At 35.0% G+C, this 25030-nt stretch overlaps 1 protein-coding gene across 10 annotated transcripts in view; it reads left to right on the top strand.

Moving 5' to 3' along the window:
• EEA1 (early endosome antigen 1) overlaps positions 1-25030 on the top strand; it is a 454873-nt gene that overhangs the window by 352738 nt on the left and 77105 nt on the right. For 9 of the 10 annotated variants that reach the window (XR_010383157.1, XM_064491578.1, XM_064491581.1 and 6 more), the window contains one exon: positions 20830-20922. Coding sequence is in view for 8 of the 10 variants with exons in the window: in XM_064491578.1 (XP_064347648.1) it covers positions 20830-20922 (93 nt within the window). In the remaining 2 variants the exon portion in view is untranslated. Of the gene's footprint in view, positions 1-20829; positions 20923-25030 lie in introns of those variants that run through there. The other variant, XM_064491583.1, reaches the window with a different exon arrangement.

The following is a 25030-nucleotide window of genomic DNA, read 5'->3' as shown; positions in this document are numbered from 1 at the left end:
AAAGTGAAATTAATTTTTAAAATGTATTTCATTTGACCCAATATATCTAAAATATTTCAACATACAATCAATATAAAAGTGATATAGTGAGTTGTCTTAAAAATTATTAATGAGTTTTTTTTTATCGTATTACGTCTTTGAAATCTGGTTTGTATTTTGTACTAACAGCACACCTGACTTTGGACTAACTGTATTTGAACTGTTCAATAACCTCTTGTAGGTAGTGGCTACTGTATTGGACAGTGCAGGTCTGATTGAATACATGTATTATATAATTTTTAGCTTTTTATTTGGAACTAATTTCAAACTTACAATAAGTTACAAGAATAATACAAGAAACAGCTGTATACTCTATCTAGATTTACTTATTGCTACTATTTTATCCTATTTACTTTATTATTTGCCCACTTTCTTCTCTTCTATCGTTTTCTCTCCTATTTTCTCTCTCTCTCTGTGTAATTTTCTTTTTCCCCTGAATCAGTTAAGGATCAGTTATGGTTCTTTACCTCTGAATGCTTCAATGAAGAATAGGGATATTCTCTTACATAGACACAGTATAGTTGTCAACTTCATGAAGTTATGTTGATTCAGTTTACTATTCATAATTGCATTTTTTTCAATTGATCTGATGTCTTTGTAGCATTTCCCCCTCACCAGTATAGGGTCCAATTTGGGTTAATGTAGTTGTTATGTTGCTTTAGCTTCTTTTAGTCTGGAAAATTTCCACAGTATTTCTTGGTAATTTATGACATTTTTGAAGAATACAGATACTGTCCTGCTTTTTTTTTTTTTCCTGCAGTGTTCCTCATGTTGTGTTTGTCTGACATTTTCTTGTGATTAGGTTGAGATTATGCATTCTTGATCAGAAGTTGGCCAAGAAGTTGTGTCCTTCTCTGGTTATGACACCTGGAGGTCCATGAAGTCTTTTGGTCCTTCATAGGTGATGTTAATATTGATTACCTTGTCAAAGATCAAGGTGTAGCCCAATTTTTTGACAGTATGATAATGATTATTTTTCTTCCTTTGCAGTTAATAGGCAGATACTTACGAGAACATGCAAATATCTTGCTCTTTATCAAGAATTTTCCCTTTATTTACCATTCATTGTTGATTCTTGCTTGATCTAATTTTTATTATAGTGACTGCAAACTGATGATTTTCCCACTCCAGCACTCCTTATGTATTTACCAATTGGTCCTTGGCCTCCCCTACCTCCTCCGTCTCCCTCCCTCCCTCCCTTCCTACACCTACCTACCTACCTTCCTTTCCTCTTTCCTTCCTGTTGGTATGGACTCATAATTTCATTTTTAAAAAGTGGTTCATAACTCATCACTGTACTTAATTATTTTGGTGCTCAAATTGTCCCAAATGTGAGCAGTGGGAGCCCCTTCAGGTGGCTCCTGTGTTCTTTGATGTGCCCCTGACAGTTTTTTGAATTGTTCCTTACTTTCTGGTGTAAATTTCTAGGTATTCCAAGCTTATCCATTATCTACCCTTTTCCAGCCCTGAAATTAGCTGTTTCTCTGAGGAGCCCTGTTCCTTTTAATGGGGAATAGCATTAAAGACTAAGGTCTGGGGTGGCTTTCTTATTTATTTTTTTCAAGAGACAAGTCTGACATTTTGAACTTCATCCTATAGGCATTAGGAAATTAATAGGATTTATTTATTAAGCAGTGAAATTGGTATGTAGGAGAGGAACAGTTCTCCTCTACCCTTTTTGGGTCTCTGGCTGGGCCTAATAATCAGACTCATCTAAGGCAGATTAACAGGAGAAAAAGCATACACATTTCATTAAATTTTTACATGTACATGGGAGCCTTCACATGAGAATGAAGACCTGAAGACGTGACCAGAGCAGGAAACACTTACACCTTTTAGACAAAGAAACAAGATTTGTGAAGAACTGACAAGACAAAGGGTTTTGGGTTGAGAAACTAAATGGTGAAGAATTAACTAGGAAGATAAGTGTTAGTTTAACAAGGTTTGTTTGTACAGATTTCTCAGCCCCCACATCCTCTGCCCCTAGTGATGAGAACGTCTTTCCTCCTGGTACAGTTAGAGTGACTTTCACATGGGAGTTTTATCTCCTGCGTTCAGGAAGAAATGAGGGTCAGAGTGTTCTTGCACCTGCTCTTTCTTAAATGCCTTTAATTAAAAATAATCAGTATGCCAAAGTGGCATATTTTGGGGTGACATATTCTGGCTTCCTTCAGGCACACAATAGGAGGTAATATTTATTGAATGAGTATTGAAGGTTTTAGGAAGATTAATTTATTGGTGTTGCATGTGATATATTAAAACCATAGGAGGGTATAAGCAGAGATCAGATGAGATTGATTTTAATATTTTAGGCACTAAGTAATTATGACTTGCATAAGGTTGATGTCAATGTGAGCAGGAAAAAAAGTGATGAATAGGGAAGACCGTTTGAAAAATATCTACTTCTCATACATCTATTTTGGGCCTACTCTGTGCTGTGGATGCACTGATGAGTAAAACAGACCTGAACCCCATGGAGCTTCATATCCAGGGGAGGACAGAGGAACTTTTAAAAGAATCACATTAAGTATATGGTCACATCCTTGGGTGAGTGTTAGGAAGGAAAAGCACAGGGAGCCCCAAAAGCTTACAGCAAGAGGGCCTTGATCTAAACTAAGATATTAGGGAAGGTGTCCCAGATTAGTTACATAATTATTTGATGAAATTATTACTTATTTATTTTTGCAGATACTAACTACTACACATACATAAAATAGATAAACAGCAAGGTTCTATTGTATGGCACGGGGAACTATATCCAATACCTTGTAACAGCCTATGATGAAAAAGAATAAGATAGGAAAGAAAAGATATATATAACTGAATCACCGTGCTGTACACCAGACATTAACACAGCATTGTATCCCGACTATACTTCAATTAAAAAAAATACGAAACTATAAAAAGTGGAATTTTTTTTCTCACTGTGTAGAATTTATCTTTAGTGTGTTAAGAGTGAAAAAGAGATTAAGATATAAAAGAACTAGGGCTAGAACTGTTTTCATATACTGATGGTCTTTCGCTTGAGCTAAAGGGATAGTATAATTAGTGGTTAAGAACCTGAACTCTGGAACCAGACTGCTTGGGGTGGCATCTGTACTCACTTACTAGCAGGGTAGCTCTGGGCAAGTTGCTTCTCAGTTTCTCTTAAAATGGTAATAATAATAGTATCCTTCTCATAGAGTTGTGAGAATTAAATGAATTAATACATGTGAAGGTCTTAAAATAGTAACTGGCACATAGTAAGTTTTCTATAAATGTTAGCTGTCGCTAATGTTGATTTTTTGTTATTACATATTCCAGATTTCTTCAGGGAACAGCTTTCTTATCACTCCCTTGTTATTATCATTTATTTTTTAAAAATTCATGTTTATGTGTGTATGTGAAGTTAGTCATTCATTATACTGTTGAACATTTATTCTGTGCTAATTACTATGCTGGGCTGGGAGATTAAAAAGAACTTTTGAGTTTTAATGGGGAAGACATAAATAATTACAAAGCAATGTGATAAGTGTTAATAGATACACAGAGGAAGAGTGTGAACACAAAGAAAAAGCAACTAATTCTGTGGTGAAAGATGGGGAGACAGGGAATGGAGATTGTTGAAGGTTTGCAGAAGCCAGAGGGACTCAGGCAAGGTGGAGCAAGAGAGAGAAGGCATTTTTAGAGATAAGGACCAGGCAGATGCCAAAGCACAAAGCAGCCTAGCACAGCATATGGGAATTTGTGGGTATTTCTGCATGTGGATGGGGACAGTTGTGAGATGAGATTGGACAGAATTTTGGACTTTATACAATAGATAATATGGAGCCATGGAAAGTTTCCAAATGATCTAATTTGTAACAAGGAAAACCCTTTAAAATATTTTTCCTAGGTAATCCTTATAAAAAGCAAATCAGGTGAATCAGTTTTCTGTCTAAAATCTATTGGTGACTACTCTGTGCCCACAGAAGATGTCCAGACTCTTTACCGATGACCCATGCAAGGCCCATACTGCTCTGGTTCCTTTACACTTTACAGGCTCATCTCCAACTACCTCTCTACGTGCACTGACCTTGCCATCTTCACTAATTGTGTGTCGCAAAACTTTCCTGTTCTCTCATCCCCTCATCTCTATAGAACTCTTTATTCTGCTCAGAGTACCCTACCATCACTTGTCCACGTTGCTCAGTTTAGGTGATACTAGGAGTTATTTGCTTGCTTTTTTTCCCTTCTCCCAAAGCACCCCAGACTAATTAAGAGAACGGGCTTTTGAAATTAGACCGTCATTTAAACCCTGGGCTCTTCCACTCATGAAGGTGAGATCTTGTGCAAAATTTCAAGCTCTCTGAGACGCAGTTGCTTTATCTGTAAATTGAGTGTAATATGTACCTTACAGTATTGGGGAAGAATTGAATGAAATAATGTTCACAGAGCACTCACCACAGTTCCAGCATTCAATAAACACTTAGTATGCAGTAGCTGTTACATTACAGAGTTCTACAAAATTTATTACATTGTTTTTGTGATTTGTTTACCTGACTTCTCCCTTACTAGTTTGAGCTCCTTTAGGGTGGGAATTTTTGTTTTCTTTCTTGGTTTCTTTGTTTTCTTTCTTTCTTTCTCCATTAGTGTATTGTATTTTCAGTACTATATGTTGACTACTTGGTGGCTATGTAAAGAGGATGGCTCCATAAAGGGAGAGACCAACAACAGAAAGCAATAGTTATGTATTAGAATCCTTTGGAATCCCCCCAAAAAATGTTCTCAGGTACCTTCATTGAATCAGAATTTCTGGATCTCTGGTTGTCAGTCCAAGGGATGATGAAGACTTGAATTCAGGCAGCGGCTTTGGGGATAGGGAAAGAAAAGATTGATTTTCAAGAAATTAAGAGAGAGAATTAATAGGACTTGTTGACTTGTGAGTAGTTTTGGTGGAATGGACCAAGGTAAAGAATAGAAGAGGAGGAAGAACAGGTTTGGGGAGGAAAATGAGTGTGAACTAGAGGTGTGGACATCCCTATGGAATGTTCACCAGGCAGGTGGAAATATAGGTCCAGCACTCAGGAGACAGGTGGAGTCAAGTATTAGATACGTGTGAATGTTGAAAGGTCAAGTCAAATAAGGACTAAGAAGTCCACTGAATGGAACAGTTTGGGCATATCTAGTTTGGTTTCAGGAGAGTCATAGGGAAAAATGGTTGGCTGGGAAGTAAGGAAATAGAAACAGGGAGCACAGACTATTATTCTTCCAAGATATATGGAGAAGAGGAAACTAAAATATTTAATATATAAATGTAATCTGTCATCCTTGGACAGTATCTAACATGCTTTTTATTTTTAAGGATTATAAACTTCATTTAATCAGTTTAAGTTGAAAGGATTTATTGTAAGGTTTCAAAGTGATCTAAGAACAAGAACTGCTGTACAGTTGAGTCTCTGGACAGTAGGACCTAGAATGGTGTCAGGGACAGAGGCGGCACTCTTTGTCTCTACAGTCTCATAGACCACTGGCCTTTTGTCTTTGCATCTCCGTGTCCATCCTCCTCACTGCTGCTTACTCAGTGTGCCCAAGACCCCAAATGGCCATCTGACCACATGATTCTACTTGCTTTTCACCTTAGCTTTGCATAGTCTGCTGGCCCAGTGTCTCAATTCCCAAATCCCAAGAGAAGAATCTGAAATGCCCTCCTCATCTTTTCTTTTTAGATCATGTGTAGGTCTCTGGTTGGCCAATAAAAAGTTGTTTTCTCTGGGTCATATGTCCACTGCTGGTTTGATCAACTGAGATTGGGAGTGGAGTGGGGTCATTTGATACTTAGGATTCCTTCTTTTAGGAATTGTGATACATGAAAGACATCTTTTACAGATCATTCTTCTAGAAATAAGCTTTACGGTGGCTCTGAAATAGTGATAATAGCTCTGATTAGGTTCATTTGATTCTAGCTAATTTTCTTACACTGTAGTGTTTTCTTCATACCTTCTGCATGCTCAGAGTCTATAGTCTTTTGAAAGTTTTGCTGGGTTATAATTTTGATTTGCTCAAGCCCCTCCTATACTCTTACTTTACCTCATGTCTGCACTGTGTTTCTATTTAGTACCAGTTTGTGTGGCTAGTTAGTCACTTCTTTTCATAGTTTGCAATTCAGAGGCCTAAGCATGGAGTTCAGCAGTAGTTCATTCTTCACATTGGGGTTTGTTTTGCTACTGAACCATTTTATTGGTTGCTAGCTAGCTTGTAAATGGCTACTTTTGGGTCCAGGTGATCACATATGGTCAGTTGTCGATAGACATAGGGTCATACAACCTGGCTGTTTTGGATGAGGGTCTCAACATGGGCTATGGTAGGGTATCTTACTTTAGGATGGATCCATGGCCATTGCATGCACTATGATTGATTGACATATTTCATACAATAACATGAATAACTTAGTTACATAGATATCTGTTTAAGTGTTCCATGGGCCATAGCGGTAGCTGAAATTGAATAAAAACCACATTTTCTTCATCTCAATTTTTAATATCATGCTATGGCTAAGTTTTACGTAAGTAAAAAAGTTTTTCCAAAGTCTCAGTGATACTTTATTTGGACTTTATTAGCTAATTATCTAAATAATACTTGGAAAATGTTTTAACAATTCCTGTCTTTATATAGTTCTATGCCAAAATAGACTGTAGTGAGGAATGGATTAAGAGGTAAATCATATAAGTTAGATCTCTGATAAGGAAGTATGGATTTATTTTGTTTGGCAAGACATTTTTCTGATATAACTTTATTGTATCTGTTTTCAACTTCTAAATATTTTAAGCAATGATAAATATTTAAAAATAATAAAAGAATATATTTCTGGTTATGAAAATAAATCATGTACATCATGGAAATCTGAAAAGTTCAGAACAGGAAAATTGAGAAGAAACATAGGGCTTGTAGCATAGGGGGTAGTTTAACACTTTGGAATCAAGTAAAATCCCAGCTCTGTGCATTATTATATCTGTAATCTTAGCTAACAGTTTATGTTAATCTTAGCTTAACAACTTTAACCTTAGTTTTCCCCCTTGGCTAAATGGAAACAATCCCTTTGACTTTATTCAAAGAATTGTTTAATTCTTTGATTAAATAATATAATGTATATAAAGATCTTGATGTTGTACCTGTCATAGAGTTTGTATGTTAGCTATTATTATTGTTAACAGAAAGACATATTTCATTTAGCAGACTACACATTGACATTTCTTTAGTATAAAACTAAGGTTTTTTTTTTAATTCTTTTTTTTTATTGAAGTGTAGTTGATTTACAATGTTAGTTTCAGGTGTATAGCAAAGTGATTCAGTTATACATTTACATACATATATTTTTTTTCTAGATTCTTTTTCCACTACAGCTCATTATAAGAAATTGAATATAGTTCTCTGTGCTATACAGTAGGTTCTTGTTTATTTTATGTATTGTAATATATATTTATTAATTCCAAACTCCTAATCCCCTCTCCTTCCCCCACTGGTAACCACAGTTTGTTTTCTAGGTCCGTGAGTCTAAAACTCAAGTTTCTAGTGTGCATGATTTTCAAAGTACAAATGATCTAGGAGAAGATATTCTGAGCTTTACAGTAAGATTCATGCCTTAGGGTTATTCTGGTTTTGTTAAATTTTTGAGTATAAAGGCACCAGAGCAAGTAGAGAAATCACTGAATTTGGAATCAAAAAACTTGAGTTCAAGTTCTGAATTCTGCTATCAATGTCATCTTAGGCAAATCATGAACTTCTTTTGGCTTTACTTTCCTTGTCTGTCCAATGAGGGTACCATCTAGGTGATTTCTAAAGTGCTTTTCAGAGTGGAAAATATTAGTTGAAAATTGTAAGTACCAGGATTTTGAGTCTGCAGATCATTTGCAACCCCAGAGTAGCATTTTAGGTGTTACTTAACAAATCCTGATCTCTTTTATCCTGTTTCCTAGCATCTTTGCTGAGAAGAAAGCAAGGATTCAGTGGTAAAATTTGATAGCTCATGCAAAGTGACTGTCACAGCACCTGCTACATAGTAGGCTCTAGAAGATAGTAGATCTCTTTTTCTACTGAGTTCCCTCCCCCACCCCCTTTCCCCAATATAAAGCACTTTATGGTTATCTCAAATGCAAGTAAGTTACATTTGTTGTAGTGGATAGATTTCCCCTCTTCAGGATGGAAACATGTTCTCTTAGTTGCTTGGAATCATGGCTGCCTCACCAAAGTTTATGTCACCTTCCTGGAAGCAGCCTATACTTCATTACTGGTTAATGTAGGGCATACAAAGATTCATCCTCTTGCCTCGATTAGAGACTAATATGAAGGGTCATTCTAGCTTCATGACTCTTAGTCGGACTAACTGAGGCTGCCGTTCCAACTGTGTTATTTGATCAATACTGTTCAGTTTCTCCCTTGGCCCAGTCATGCTCCCCATGTGCCTGCACATGTGTTCTTGAGAGCACTCCCCAATAAACCTTCTGCTTGCAGATTTTAGTCTCAGAATCTGTTTCCTTGGGAGCCTGAATTACGAGTCATCGGCTATTTGGATTGTCTTTCTCGGGGATTATTGTATCATAAAAGATGGTAATATTCAGGATGGATTTTAATTTTATGAATTTTGTTTGAAACATGTTTTACATATCTTTTGTAAGAAGAATCCATAGCCAGTAGATTAGAATTTTTGTTAAAGATACTGGAGTATTACATGGTAGGTCTTCAAGCACATTCTGGGATTTTGAACATGGCCCACAGATAGTCTGTTCAGGAAATTTTATCATTAGCACCTTTCCCAGTTCCTTCAAGTGATTTTTAGACTTGAAGAATGAAAAGTGGCATCTTCTTAGAACTAGACTGTGAATTCTTATTTTGATGTATTTTTGCATCTGTCTATCCATATTTATTGAATCAAAACACCCTATACTCTAAACTTGCTTAAAATATGTAGATCAATTTTAACTGTGTTAGATATTTTATTATATGTTAGATATTTAAAAATTGTTAGATATTAACAACTTTTATTCTTTTACTTAATATCAAGTTCATTGTATGATGTCTATAAACCCAATTTAGTTACTAGTAGCTTGTCTATAATTAGTTTTGTGTAGTCTCAGTGACTTGGCTGCCTTTTTTTTTTTTTTTTTCTGATTTAACTGCTTTGAGAGGTAAATTACTTCATGTAACTATTAGTAACCAGTAACTAAGTTTGAGTTTTGAAAGTATCCATAAAAAAGCTAAGCATATATAGAGACTGGGAATATATTTGACTTTATTTCTGTGTGCATGCTTTTAAGTTAGCCAGGTTAGGGCCCACATGAAGTATGGAATATGAATTTTGGAGGCAGAAGGAACCATGATCTTGTTCTGTCCTTGTAATGTGTCATTGAAGAAGCTGAGATTAGAAAGATAAAGTGTCTTGATGGGTATCAGAGAGATGGCCAAGAAACATTTGAGATAGCAGAGAGAATATTGAATTAGGACTTGGGAAACCTAAGTTTTAATTGCAACTCTCTCATTAATTAGATAGCATAGTGATGTCAGGTAAGCCAGTTATACCTTCTAGGGCTTCATTTCTTCATCTATGAAGTGTTACATTTAGAACATGATTTCTGAGATGTTTTCCAGGTTTTAAATTTTGAATCTAGGTCTTTTCTGAGAGAGGTGCACTTAATAATAATACATTTATCTACTATTTATAGTATATCAACCAAATGCCAGGCGCTGACTAAAACATTTTACACATACTGTTTCATTTAATCCTCACAACAATTCTGTGAGGCTGACATTAACAGTTTCATTTTACAAATGGGAATTTGGGTCTTAGGTTAAATAAATTTATAAAGCTTCTAAGTAGGTAAACTGGAAGTTGACTTCAGGTCTGTGTGACTCCAACCACTATATTCTGAATCACTATTCTTAGATTTAGATGTACTTTTGTTTTTGGAACACTTGACAGGCCCTGCTGAAAATGAGAGCCAATTGCATTTAGATAAGTATATGCTTCTCGCCCCATTCTCTGGCATAGTGTAGTGTGTCAGTAGGTTAGGCAGGAAAGACTTAGGATGCAGAAGTACATTGTGTGGTGGTGCTTGAGAAATTTTGGAGTGGGCTAGAATCAGGTACAACAGGGGGGATATAGCCTTTTAGAAGCCACTTAAAAGACAAATTGAATAGGGATTGTACTTAATTCAGCATTAATACTTTAATAACATAGATGGCTATTTGCATACTCACTGAAGTTGTAGATGGCTCTAAGTTAGGTGGAATTGCTCACATTTCAAAAAAATAGGAATTGTTTTCAGTTGAAAGCTGATATAAGTGAGTTAGGGTTGCATGTGGTATATTTTTAGGGAAGCTTACTATTGTATATGGTTTTATGATGGATAGGAAAGCATCTGTAGAGTTATAATGGTAGGTCAAGGTCATATTATGGAAAAGTCTGAGTAAGCCTTCTACGTCAGGATTTGATATAGATTGGGATATATTGAGTTTTAAGAAGAAAGTGGAGAAATGAGAAGGAACTCAGGACAAAAAATAATTAGCAAAAATGAATTATGAGACAAGTTTAAAGGTGTTAGAGTTATAATGGAGATTAGAATGAAGAATATTAGTGGCTATTTTCAAGATTGAAGAGAGAGCAAGCAGGAAAGGACAAGAGACAAATTTTATATGAAGTTTGAAGCTGACAGGAGTTAGGGATTAGGAGTACAGAAGCTATAATATGAAAAGTAGAAGGTCCTTCCCCAGTAATCGTTGCTAATGGTTTCTTGTGTATTTTTCCACAATTTTTATGCATATGTCCATTAACATTAAACAGTATAATAATACTCTTCATATGAGTTGAATTCTTTTTTCCACTTAATACAATTTGGAGCTCTTTCAGTATTAGCATTTTCAGAATTGTGTCTTATATTATTTGTTTATTTTTAATAACTACATTATACTTCGTTATATGGATTATCAAAATTTAATTATTTCCCTATTGAAGGACATTTCATTTGTTTCTAATCTTGCTATTATAAACAACACTGCAGTGAACATGCCTGTACACATATATAGGTCTCCCTTTAATGAATTTGTCCGCTGCATTATTTCCTAGCAGTGAGCCAGAGAGTATGTACATTTTTTGTATATAGTTACACTCCCACAAATAATGTATGAGAGTGATGGTTTTCCAATACCCTTTCTACCAATGAGTATTGTCAAAGATTAAAAAAAAAAACTTGGTTTTACTCAAATACCCTGAAAACCATATTGGCAGTTGTCATTTACTCTTCTAATCTCTGGTTTAATTTAAAAAGTTAAAAAAGAAACAATGGAAGTAGAATAATGTAAATCTTGGAGTAGTTATATTAATTATTTTTAATGTTTGAAAACTATTGTGTGTAAATTAAACTCAGGTGGACACTTTTATTGTATCCTTACTAGGAATTGTGATGAATACTCACTCTGTATCGGGCTCCTGCCCTCAAAAAGGTTCCTTTTCTCTTTTGAGGAGAAGGTATGACATTATATCTACTGTATCTAATTGTATCTGTTGCTGCATGATAAACCATCCCCAAACTTTGGCTTTGGTTTAAAATCACTACCATTTTGTTTGCTTTAGATTCTGTAGATCAGCATTTTGGGCTAGGCTAAGCTGAGTGATTCTTCTGCTGGTCTCTCTTGGAGTTACTCATACAGCTGGAGATATCTGTGGTTTTGATTGGGATCATAGTCTACTGTGGCTTCACTCAGATTGCTGATTATATTCATTGAGCCACATATGTCCAAGGGTAGTATGGGCTTATATGGTGGCAGAAGAGTTTCCAGCAAGGAGTGAGCAAATCCATTGTGCAAGCACTTCTCAGATCTTTGCTTTTATCTCATTTGCTACTCTGTCAATAGCCAAGGCAAGTCTGGCCAGCCCAGAGCCCATGTGGGAGAGGATTACACATAAAAATTACAAGGGCATTAAAACATAGGCACAATTCATTGAGGGTCATTACTATAACAATCTACCAGCACTTTCTTCCTCCTTGTATTATGAGTAAGTGTTACAGGAGAAGTATAAATAAAAGATATAATAGTTTTAAGAACAGAAATATTTCTTATCTAAGGAAAGGTTGTATGATGTTACCAAAGTTGAAAAGACTGATTTCACCGACAGTTGCAAACTGTTGATTTTCTAGATTTTTAACTGACATTTTTCTTTATTAACTGACATTTTTCTGTAAAGAAGTTTTCAGTATCTTTCGGGGCTATTTGGTTGCTGTGAACTTCAGTGTATACTGGATGGGCAGGATAAACGCTTAATTCTTTTCCTTTAATTATGAATTTTCAGAGTAAGAGTTGATACACTACTCTAATAGTGATCAGTGAGGCTTGCTTATTTGTCTTTTGACTTTTTCTTTCTTCGAGAAAAGAGAACTCATGGATTTTTAACATATTTCACGAATTCATGGATTTGTATATATTTAGTGGGTTTCAGTCATTTGAAGTCAGTGTAATTTTTTTGATGTGCAGATTGCCCCAGCTGTGGCTAGTGGAAGTACCTTGAAGGTGACTTGTTATTTTGACTGGACCCTAACAGTGTTTGATAGTCTCTTTGCTTTGTGGCATAACAACATGTCCCAGGTTTATCTTATAAAATTTCTCCTCCAGGCTGGAATAATCCATTTCTCCAAAGAGTCCTGGCTCTTTTAAATGGAGAATGCTGTTCAGATAGCGCTGTCTGGACATTTAGAGTGCTCATTGCTTCTCTGTTTTCATTGCTTTTAAGATTAGAACTAGGTTATATATACACATATACATATTGATAGATAGATTTGAAAAGCAAAACAAGAGTTCAAATTTAAGATTATAAAATGCTTTTTCCTTATTTGAGTTTATATTTTTAAATTTTATACTGAATATCTTGGTTCTTAACATTAACACAATTTTCATAAATATATACATAAAATAGCTTTAAAATAACAATGTTAATATTGTTAATAAGATTACTGAATGAATTTTACTTTTTTTTTTAAAAGCAATTCTGTTTATCTTTATACTATTGCTCACTAAGGCTATATAGTCAAAACACTGTTCTTAAAACACTTGAAATAATTATTTTCTTTGTGTGGCTATACCACTAGCTTGAGATTCAGGTAGGTTTAAAATTTTTTAAAAAATTTAAAAATTGTGGCAACATAAAATTCAGCGTTTTTATTTTAAAGCATACAATTTAGTGGCATTATGTACATTGATATTGTTGTGCAACCATCACAACTATCTTTTTCCAGAATTTTTTAAAATCATTACCAAACTGAAATTCTGTATTATTAAACAATAACTCCTTATTCCCCTTACCCCTGGCCTCTTGCAACCACTATTTTATTTTTTGTCTTTATGAATTTGATTATTCTAGGACCTCATATTAGTGGAGTCACATATATTGGTCGTTTTGTGTCTGGCTTATATCATTTAGCTTAATACTTCCTAGGTATGCCCATGTTGTAGCATGATTAGAATTTCCTTCCTTTGAAAGGCTGAATAATAATCTATTGTACGTATATATCACATTTTGTTTATCCACATATCTATCAGTGGACATTTGGGTTGTTTCCACCTTTTTAGCTATTGTCAATAATGCTTCTATGAACAGTGATGTACAGATATCAATTTGTGTTTAGTTAGACTTTAGCTGAGGTTTTCAATAAATGAGGATTATTAACTCAGCTAGAGAACATGGGAGGAAATGAACTTTTTCCCTAGGATGGTAAAACATTGAGATAAGTGGGTTTGATTTTGGATATGATTCATTTGAGGTGCTTTGGGAAATATAGAAAGTAACTGGAATTGTGGTGTAGAGATAGAGTGCTAAATTAAGTCTTTTTTATAGTCTAGGTGAGAGATGATGACACCTTGAACTGAGTTAACGGCAAAGGAGATGGAGAAGGATAGATTCAAAATTAATGTAGATGATTGTCTATTCTACATTTTGAAATCCCAGTCTATCCCTTCCCACCCCCCACCCCCTTGGCAACCACAAGTTTGTATTCTTTGTCTATGAGTCTGTTTCTGTTTTGTATTTATGATTTGTTTGTTTTTTGTTTTTAGATTCCACATATGAGCGATCTCATATGGTATTTTTCTTTCTCTTTCTGGCTTACTTCACTTAGAATGAAATTCTCCAGGAGCATCCATGTTGCTGCAAATGGCGTTATGTTGTCGGTTTTTATGGCTGAATAGTATTCCATTGTATAAATATACCACATCTTCTTTATCCAGTCATCTGTTGATGGACATTTAGGCTCTTTCCATGTCTTGGCTATTGTAAATAGTGCTACTATGAACATTGGGGTGCAGGTGTCATTTTGAAGTAGGGTTCCTTCTGGATATATACCCAGGAGCGGGATTCTTGGGTCATATAGTAAGTCTATTCCTAGTCTTTTGAGGAATCTCCATACTGTTTTCCACAGTGGCTGTACCAAACTGCATTCCCACCAGCCTCTCCAGCATTTGTCATTTGTGGATTTTTGAATGATGGCCATTCTGACTGGTGTGAGGTGATACCTCATTGTAGTTTTGATTTGCATTTCTCTGATAATTAGTTATATTGAGCATTTTTTCATGTACCTATTGATCATTTGTATTTATTCCTTGGAGAATTGCTTGTTTAGGTCTTCTGCCCATTTTTGGATTGGGTTGTTTGTTTTTTTCTTATTAACTTGTATGAGCTGCTTATATGTTCTGGAGATCAAGCCTTTGTCGGTTTCATTTGCAAAAATTTTCTCCCATTCCATAGGTTGTCTTTTTGTTTTACTTATGATTTCCTTTGCTGTGCAGAAGCTTGTAAGTTTAATTAGGTCCCATTTGTTTATTCTTCTATTTCTATTGCTTGGGTAGACTGTTCTAGGAGAACGTTTTTGAGATGTATGTCAGATAATGTAGATGATTGAATTAACTTGGGATTGGATGTGAAGTTTAAGGAAGAGAATAGTTAAGGGTAATGCTTTGAATTTAGGCAAGATGAGTATGTGATGTTTTTGTAATTTGAGATAGAGAATGCAGACAGGTAAAAGGTTTGTGGAAAAAGATAATGGATTTGGTTTTGAACAAAATGACTTAGGGGTGCTTCCAAGGCACTCTCGTAGAAATATTTAGCAGGACAGGAAAATATGAATTTGAAGTTCAGCAGAGATCTGGATTAGATTTAGCATTTTGTTTTTGTCTGCATTGGGGGTAATTAAAATTAAAGGAGTAAATGAGATCACTGAATAGTGTACAGTAAGCTAAGAGATTGAGCATGAAAACTCCCTGCGAAGCCCTGGAATGCTTTCCATGACATAAAAGCAGTATCATTTGCAAATATACTTCTCAGTTCATCTGAATGTGGTAAGGTCTTAGCTCTTAATAGTAGCAAAGAGGTAGTGAGGGCCCTAAGAAATCTTCGATTATTGTTTTTAGTGCAAGGATCAGGTAATGTATTTAAAGCACCCTTCTTAGGGTCTGCATATAGTAGGTGGCTTTTCACATTTTTTGAATTTGTGAAAATTTTCCTAATTGGTTTTTATGGTGGGCTGAGGGTGAAATAGTGTGACAAAATCAGTGCTGAAAGTTACATTTTATAAGAAATCCTAATAGATGTCTTTTAAGTCCCCAAGGTTTTGAGGTTATATGTCATTTAATTTCTAATACTTGTATCCTTTCCATTTTCAGAAATAATTTTGCTAAGCATAAGGTGTGTTTAGTATCCTATAACAATTTTTTTCAAATTTTTTTTAAAAGTAATAATTCATTTTTTAGTCAAGTCACCTTTGTGTGTGTGTGTGTGTGGCAATTAGTCTATTATTAACTCAGCTTTTGCCTGTTTGTCTTATTTCCAGTCTAGTTTCAGAGTGTTATGGGTTGTTTATTTGCTTAGTAAGCGTTTACTATGTCTCTTTTGTGTACAAAGATTAGTTATCCTTTTAGTTAGTTTTAGTGCTTTGAAGCTAGGTAGAATTTAAAGATGAGGTTCTTTATTTCAGTAGCAATTAGGTTGTAAAACTGAGTTATTTTTCCAGTGAAATTCTTGTTCTCTTCCTGCTTGATCTTCTCTGGAGTAGAGTCATAAATAGTGGTAGGGGTGGGGAGATTATGTTGAGTTTGAAAGCTCTGACTCAGTATATCACCAGATATTAGAAAAACTTCTGTTCTTCATCTATAAAATAGTTGTTTTTTTATATGCTACTAGGCGTTTGTTTTGATTCTGGTCTTCTTTGCTATCAGATTTTCAGTCACAATTAGAAGACTTAGCTATTGGTTGCTTTGGATTAGAGCAGTGCAGTTATCATTTTCACAAGTTGATTGTTTAGATCAACTGAAATAGATCAAATATGCATTTCAAAGAAATTTCATGTTGTTAAAACTTGTATGATAGTGATACTTCCTTTCAAGGTATTGCATACAGTAAACAATGATAACTTCCCCCCCCTGTGAAGTACTGTTTTTTCTTCAAAAACTTGCATGTGATTCTTTGAAAGCAGTTTTTGCAGATATTAATACTACTTTATGTTGATCTTACAGTTGTTGGTAGTAGGAATGTATTTTTATATTATCAACAACCTAGGGTAGCCAGATATATAGCAGGCACCTGTTCTTATTTGGTTGAAGTGAATACTTTGAATACCATATACATTTTTTTCCTCATACGATATAAACTTTTTTCCTTATATTTTCAAATTTTGATCTGTTTGGTGGAGGCCGCTAAGGAATAATGATAGGTGTTGGATAAATATAATCATCTAGATCTTTTTGCAAGCCCCAATTTTTTTATATTTAAAAAAGTCTGAAAATTAGAATAATATGACCATGCTAATAAAAATTTTTGGGAGGAGGTAGGTGGGTGGTTAACAAAATCATTAACACAAATCTCATCCTTTCAATAACATAGGGAAAAAATAGTAACAACAACAAAAATAACCCTAACATAAAATGCATCAATCTTCTATGACCTTTCGAACTCTGTTTATGTCTTTACATAATTGAAGTCATAATATATGCAAATTTTGTACTTTTTACCTCTTGTACAAATTCAACATCATATCACATGTGTTGTAAATTTTCTCCACAACCTTCACTCTTGGCACTTTTAATTGTCAGGTTTGTTGAGTGTGTTTGTTACAATTTTGTTAACCTATTCTTTGTTTTGAAGATAGTCCACTTAAGATTTTATTATATAAGCTTGGGTGTGCAGCTTTATAATTTGACATCTGTGTTTATTACAAAGTGATCACCACCCCAGGTCTAGTTGCTGTCAATCACCATACAGTTGACCCTCTTTACCTATTTTCCCAACCTTCTTTACCTCTTGTAACTACTCATCTGTTCTCTGTATCTGAGTTTGTTTGTTTTTTTTAGGTTTCACATATGAGTGAAATCATGTAGTATTTGTCTTTCTCCATCTGACTTATTTCATTTAGCATAGTCCATCATGCGCCAAGGTCCATCCATGTTATTGCAAATACTGCAGAATTTCATTTTTTGTGGCTGACTAGTAGTCTAGTGTGTGTGTGTTTTTATCACATCTTCTGTATCCATTCATCCATTGTTGGATGCTTAGGTTGTTTTCATATCATGGCCATTGTAAGTAATGCTGTAATGAACATAGGGGTGCATATATCTTTATGAATTAGTGTTTCTGTATTTTTCAGATAAATACCCAGAAATGGAATAGCTGGGTCATATGGTAGTTCCATTCTTAATTTTTTGAGGACTCTCCATACTTTTTTTTTCATAGTGGCTACACCAGTTTATAGTCGAATCACCAGTTTTCAGGGTTCCTTTTTCTCCACACCCTTTCCAACATTTGTTATTTCTTGTCTTTTCTGACAGGTGTGAGGTGATATCTCATTATGGTTTTGATTTCCATTCCTCTAATAATTAGTGATATTGAACATCTTTTCTTGTGCCTGTTGGCACATGTCTTTGGAAACATGTCTGTTCAGATCCTCTGCTCTTTTTTTTAATTGAGTTGTTTTTTGGTTGTTGAGTTGTGAGTTCTTTGTATATTTGGATAATAACCCCTTATCGAGTATATAATTTGTAGATACATTCTTCTATTCAGTAGATTGCCTTTTTGTTTTGATGATAGTTTCCTTTGCTGTACAGAAGATTTTTAGTTTGATACAGTCCCATTTGTGTATTTTTGCTTTCATTTCCCTTACCTTTGGAGTCAGATCCACAGAAACTGATGTCAGTGAAGTTACTGCCCATGTTTTCTTCTAAAAATTTCATGGTTTCAGGTTTTACATTCAAATCTTTAATCCATTTTGAGTTGTTTCATTCTTTTGCACATGGCTGTCCACATGTGTGTGGGTTTACATTGCTGGGCTCTCAATTCTGTTTCATTGACCTGTGTGTCTGTGTTGTGCCAGTGCCACACTGTTTTGATTACTGTAGCTTCATAGTATTGTTTGAAATCAGGGAGCATGACACCTCCATTGTTTTCTTCTTAATATTATTTTGACTATTTGGGGTCTTTCATGGTTCCATACAAATTTTAGAATTATTCTAGTTCTGTGAAATATGCCGTTAGAACTTCAATAGGGATTGCATTGAATCTGTAGATTGCTGTGGGAAGTATGGACAATTTAAGAATATTAATTCTTCCAATCAGTGACTGTGGAATATCTTTCCATTTGTATCTTCTTCAATTTCATTCATCATTGTCTTTTGGTTTTTCACTGTACAGGTCTTTTACCTCTTTGGTTAAATTTATTCTTAGTTATTTTATTCTTTTTGATGTAATTGTAACTGGGGTTGTTTTGTTAGTTTCTCTTTGTGATATTTGCTATTGGTGTAGAAATGCTACAGATTTCTGTATGTTGAGTTTATATCCTGTGACTTCACTGAATTCATTTATTAGTGCTAACTGTGTGTATGTGTGTGTAGTCTTTCTGGTCTTCTATATATAGTATCATGTCATCTGCAAAAATAGTGATGGTTTTACTTCTATTTTTCAGATTTGGATGCTTTTTTCTTTCCTTATTTTATTTTTTATTAAATTAAATTAAATTAAATTAAATTTTATTTTACTTTGCCTAATTGCTTTGGCTAGGATTTCCAATGGTATGTTAAATAAAAGTGTCTGTAGTGGGTATCCTTGTCTTATTTCCTGATCTTAGAGGAAATGCTTTCAGCTTTTCACTGTTGAGTGTGGTATTAGCTGTGGATCTGTCATATATGGCCTTTATTATGTTGAGGTACGTTTCCTCTATACCTACTTTGTTGAGAGTTTTTGTCATAGGTGGATGTTGAATTTTGTCAAATGCTTTTTCTGCATCTATTGAGATAACCGTATAATTTTTATCCTTCATTTTGTTAATATGTATCATGTTGATTGCTTTGTGGATGTTGAATGATCTTTGCATCTTGGAATAAATCCTACTTGATTATAGTGCATGCTCCTTTTAATGTATTGTTAGATTCAGTTTGCTAATATTTTGTTGAAGATTTTTGCATCTATGTTCATCAAAGAAATTGGCCTGTAATTTTCTTTTTTGGTCTGATTTAGGTATCAGGTTAATGCTAGCTTCAGTGGGGGTGTGACCATTGGCGCTAACAGGTTGGATGGAGAATTCCAAAATGGTGCCAGCCAGCACTGGTATTAGCAAGGTAGCCTGAGATCACATAAATGGCTCCTGCCAGTGACTCAGTCCCTGGGGGTGTGCCAACTGGTTCCTGCCCCTCCAGCAGATGCTTCAAGGCTAGTAGGTGAGTCCCCTTTACCCATTGTTCATGCACTTTACAGCTTGGTGTTTTTGCACTGGTTTTCAGGTCAAATGAGTCTTTGTGCAAGTCCTTTAAGAGCAGATTTTCTATTCCCTATAGTTCTCTAGTTTTCCCAGGCATATTCCCCATTGGTTTTCAAACCCAGGTGTTTTGGTTCTCATCTCTTGTGCAGGGTGTAGGTGTTGGGGTGCTTAATGTGATGCTTAAATCCCTTGCTTCTCAGGGGAAAGATCTATTCCTTTGTGATCCCTCCCGATTGTGGCTTGCTGTAGTTTTGGTTTTGTGACTGCCTCTCCTATCCATCTCATTGCTGTCCTTTTACCCTTTGCTGTGGAGGTTCTGTTCATTCAGTTTCCAGGTCCCTTTCTGGGAGAACTATTCCATAGATAAGTGTACATTTGTTGTGTCTGTGGGTGGAGGTTCGTTCAGGATCTTTTTACACCATCATCTTGAACCCTCCAAACTGTCTCTGACAATGGAATATTAAGTATTGGAGATAGATTGGTAATGGTTAGTACGGTGGTAGATGGATGGGTGACTAGATAATGTGTGGTGTGTTGATCTTTTTAGCTCCCCTCAAATTATTGTAGTTTAGTTGGTGTAGTAGAGAGCAATGCAAGAGGAATTAAAATTTTAGCATTTTGGTTCTGCTTCCTTTTTTTTTTTTTTTAACAGTACAATTTTGAGAAATCTTTTAGCTGCTTTGTGATGTCTATTTTCTCTCTTTTCTTATCTATAGAGATAACATTATCCCTGCCTCTCTCAGAGATGTCATTGTGATTAAATAAGATATTCTGTGAAAGTGAGATGAGGATGATAAAGCACTATATACAAAAATAAACTTTATTAGTTTCAAAAAAACTAAAACTGAGAGAATCCAGGTAGAGATCTTGATAAAATATTAGGTACAGTCGGTCTCCAGTAAAGGATAGCTTCTACTACTGTTTGTTATTATTGAGAGGATGTCTACTTGTATGTATAAGGCTAGCCTTGATTACTGTTTAGGTTATTAAATAGTTTATGAATATATTGTTAATATTTAATTTGATTTTCCCCCTTCTGCTTGTGTTTCAGACTCCTGGGAGAGTTGGCTCTCAAGGTTCTGATTTAGATTCATCAGCAGCTCCTATAAACACTGTGGATGTCACTAATGAAAGCTCTTCAGAGGTATGAAAATAAAATTTTACAATAAAATTCAATATTTAAGGAAAAATAGCAAATATTTCAAGTAACAACTGGTAATTTAAACTTTTGTAGAAAAAGTTCTCAGAAATCTTTCTTACAAATTGAAAAGCACCTTTTGAATCATATTTATGGATAGCTATTTGTGCTTAGTTGAGACTGAGAAAGTGTATATTAAGACCGAAAAATAGTAGTACCAATTTGTCTTTAATGTTAATGTCATCTCAACTTAATGAAGATTTTTAAATCTGTGAAGAATTACAGTTGATTAGTATCTAATTATGTTTGTACTGTCATGAACTACTAAGCTAATGAAAGATTAGATTAGTTATAAAGTTTATACATTATTTGTTGTCTTCATTTATGACTTTGTAAGAACTTTTATCTTTGATAACTTATTGAGAATTAATGGATAAAGTAAATAAGTCTAAAAAAAACCCATCATTTTTCCAAAAGTCAGCCTTAGTAGTTGCTTTATTGTTATTATTAGTTTTAACAAACAATATATGATCATTACAGAAAAAGGAGGTAAGATGAGAGAAGAACATAAAAACCACCCATAATACTGCCCCTAAGAGATTGATACACTTGTGTTTCTGCTCTGACAGTTTTTGTCAGTTGTCCCTTTCTGAATCTAACTGTACTATCTACCCAGTCCCCTTTTCTCTACTCTTCCCCACCTCTTGGCTGGTGAGTCTATTTTTGTGTTTGTTTCTGGGTATGTCTCTATCCATTCATCTTTCTGTTTTGTCTCTTTCTGGCCATCTGTCTTCATGTATATGTGTATTAACTGTAATAAGATCTAACAAGACTGTGAAAGTGAGAAGTAAAAGTATCAGTTGAACTTTATATTATGAGCAAGTTTAAGGAAATATATTTAAGGAAAACATTCCAAACTGTGTTCATGATGTGATGAGCTCAGAGTGCTCAGTTGTAACCCTGGAAAGGAATTTAGTAGTAATTGTTGACCTCATTCAGACCAAAAACAACAAAGAATCTCCAAAAGGTAGTGAGCAGTGGCTGGTAATCCTGCTGTGCTTTCTTATCAGGGTCCCTTTTCTATTGTCTGTGATAGCCGTACTCTCTTTGTTATCCTTAAATCTTCCGTATGTCTTACCTTATTCTCACCTTCCTTTGGTTACTCTCTATATCATTGAGAAAATAGGAACCATTAGATGAATGTGCTCATTTTGTCACTAAAAGCTATACTTGCACCTCTGTTCTTTTTCTTACTTTTGTACGTGAAAGACAGGTCTCTTTTCCTATCAGACTTCAGTCATTTTGCTTTTGCTCTGGATTCCATTCTCTCTCATATTCTCAGCTTATCATCTTTCCCTCCTACGATTTTGATTTTTACCCATGCCACAAATTATTCCCATCAGCGTATAAATACTGCTTTAGAGGTGCCATTAACCTGAGACTCCCTTAAATTAAGTTTGGTGCTTGAAATTCTTCAGATTACTCACTAGTGTAAAATCCAACTACCCACCCAAGGGTTATTGGTGATTATGAATTCTCAGGAGATGTTGTTTTTTCCGTTAGCCCATGCTAAGGTACAGACTTGTTTAAGATGTTGGTCGATGTCTCTCCCCCTCCCTCAGTCTCTTTTTCTCTTAATCTTTCTCTCAGGTTATTTCCCTTTTACTCTGAAGTTGGCTTCCCACTTTGAACAAACTCTAGGTTTTAACATTGTTCCTTTAGCAGCCATCTAAATGAAATTTGAAATATGGCTTCCAGGATTTTAAAGAAATAGAAATAAAGCAATACCTTGCTTTAGTGCTCATTTTTCTCACATTTTATATATTATTATGTATAATAATATATATAACAGTATCTTAGTATAGGCTATTATAACAAAAGCACTGAGTAGCTTAAACAATAAACATTTATTTCTCACAGTTCTAGAAACTGGGATGTTCAAGATCAAAGATCTGGCAGATTCTTTGTCTGATGGAGGCTTGCTTCTTGGCTTATAGATGGCTGTCCTCACATGGTAGAAGGGGTTTGAGAGCTCTCTGGGGTCTCTTTTATAAGGGTACTAATCTTACTCATGATGGCTCTACCGTAATGACTGAATTATCTCCCAAAGATCCCATCTCCTAGTACCATCACATTGGGGATTAAGATTTCAACAAATGAATTTTGAGGGTAGATAAACATTCAGTCTGTAACAAATATATAATACATATAATATATAATGTAATAAGTGATTTTTTATGTCAGTTGTTCTTGTCAGGGCAGTTGTTCAGACTATTTAGTATATCACATTGCAGAAGCAAATGTCTTTATTTACTCTTTAACCCTTTCCAGTCTGGTTTCCATCCTTAGTATTCACTGAAAGCACTCACTAATGACCACCATATTACTAAATCGAATCTTCATTTTTCTGCTCCTTTGGCTAGGGAGAGCAGCCTTTTCTTGTGGTGCTGTCCACTGGTAAGTGGTAAGGGTCCACTGAAGTTTCCAGGTTGCCGGCTTCTCTAGCATCTAGTTTAGAATATATGATGCAAAAAGAAAATGCAGAGTACTCACCACTGTCTCAGTCCTTGGCTTCTGAGCTCCTTAGCTGGTCTGCGTTTCTCTCTTTATCTGTCAAAATTGTCTTATGTTTGTTTTATATATAATGCCTAGGGATTTTAGCTGTGTTTAGCTGGAAGAATAAAGAAGGGTATCTATTCCATTTTATCTGGAACTGGAAATCTGACCATTTAAAAAACTGAATTATCTTTTTATTAATGAATTGTAAGATGACTTTATCTATTCTGAGTACAAGTCCTTTGTCAGTGTTTTGATTGCCTCCTATTCACCCCATTGCTAAGGGAAGCCCCTCCCTAGACTTATGGGGATGGCTCAACACATAATTAACCTGACACTAGATAAGTGAGATCAACAGCAGTTTATTATTCACATATACTCACAGCCCAGGTGAGGAGGACACTGTGTGCCAAGTAGGGCCACACAGGGATTGCACTTGGGGAAGAAACGAACACTCAGGGGCTGTGAGAAGCAGTCATTATAGTATCAGGAAGGTGAGGTGTCTGCTTCCTACAGGAGATGTGATTGGCTTGTTTGAATAATTCCAGGGACTGGTAGGAAACTGAAACCTGCTGCTCAGGCTTAAGCAGGCCCTGTGCCTGCTCCCAGTGCAGAGGAGGGTTTTTGGGCTAGAGGACCTTATCTGCTGGAGCAGAGTAAGGAGGGGAGCTTGTAGTTAGATCATTGAAGCTCTTCCAGTTTCACCAGTTGTCAAGGCAGCATATAATATTGGGCCTTAATTTTAGGCCTTATACCACAATCAGAAATATGTGATGTGTATATTTTTTTTACAATCTGGCTTGTTTTTCATTTTGTTAATGATGTCTTTCAAAGAGAAGAAGATTTAAATTTTGGTGAAGTGCGGTTTGTCATCCTTTTCTTTTATGGTTAGTGCTTTTTGGGTTCTACAAAATTTTTTGCCTACCCCAAGACTGCAAAACTTTCTCCTGATTAAAAAAATAAAAACCAAGCTACAAGGATACAGTGTACAACACAGGGAATGTAGCCAATATTTTATAGTAACTATAAATGGAGTATAACCTTTAAAAATTGTGAATCATACTGTACACCTGTAACATATAATATTGTACATCAACTATATTTTAGAAAAAAAGACTGAAGGATAAAAAAATCATTTTAGCTTTTACATTTAAGTCTGTGGTTTATTTTAAATTATTATGTATGGTATGAGGTAGTGGTTGAGTTTCATTTTTTCCATGTGAATATGGAAATCACATTTTTTCCCCCATATGCCTGTCAGTACCATTTGTTGAAAATGTTACCTTTCCCCATGGCATTAAATTTTTACTTTTGTGGGAAATCAGTCAACCTTATATATGTGGGTTTTTTTTTTAATGTTCTTTGATGCAGGCATAATGAACTCCTAATTTTAAGGTGTTCCAAGTTTTTTATTATCTTTGGACTTTTGAATATGCTGATCTCTATGCCTTACTTGTTCTTGGCTTTTCATTTTTCTTGGTTAACATCTGGTTATCCTTCAAGTGTCATCGCAGATAATTACTTTTTTTCAGTAAACTTTCCTTGGCTCACATGTAGG

The sequence above is a fragment of the Camelus dromedarius genome, chromosome 11, assembly GCF_036321535.1.
Source record: "Camelus dromedarius isolate mCamDro1 chromosome 11, mCamDro1.pat, whole genome shotgun sequence".
NCBI classification, from domain to species: Eukaryota; Metazoa; Chordata; class Mammalia; order Artiodactyla; family Camelidae; genus Camelus; species Camelus dromedarius.
The sequence above is the reverse complement of the archived record's forward strand: the minus strand, read 5'-3'. Positions and strand labels throughout refer to the sequence as shown.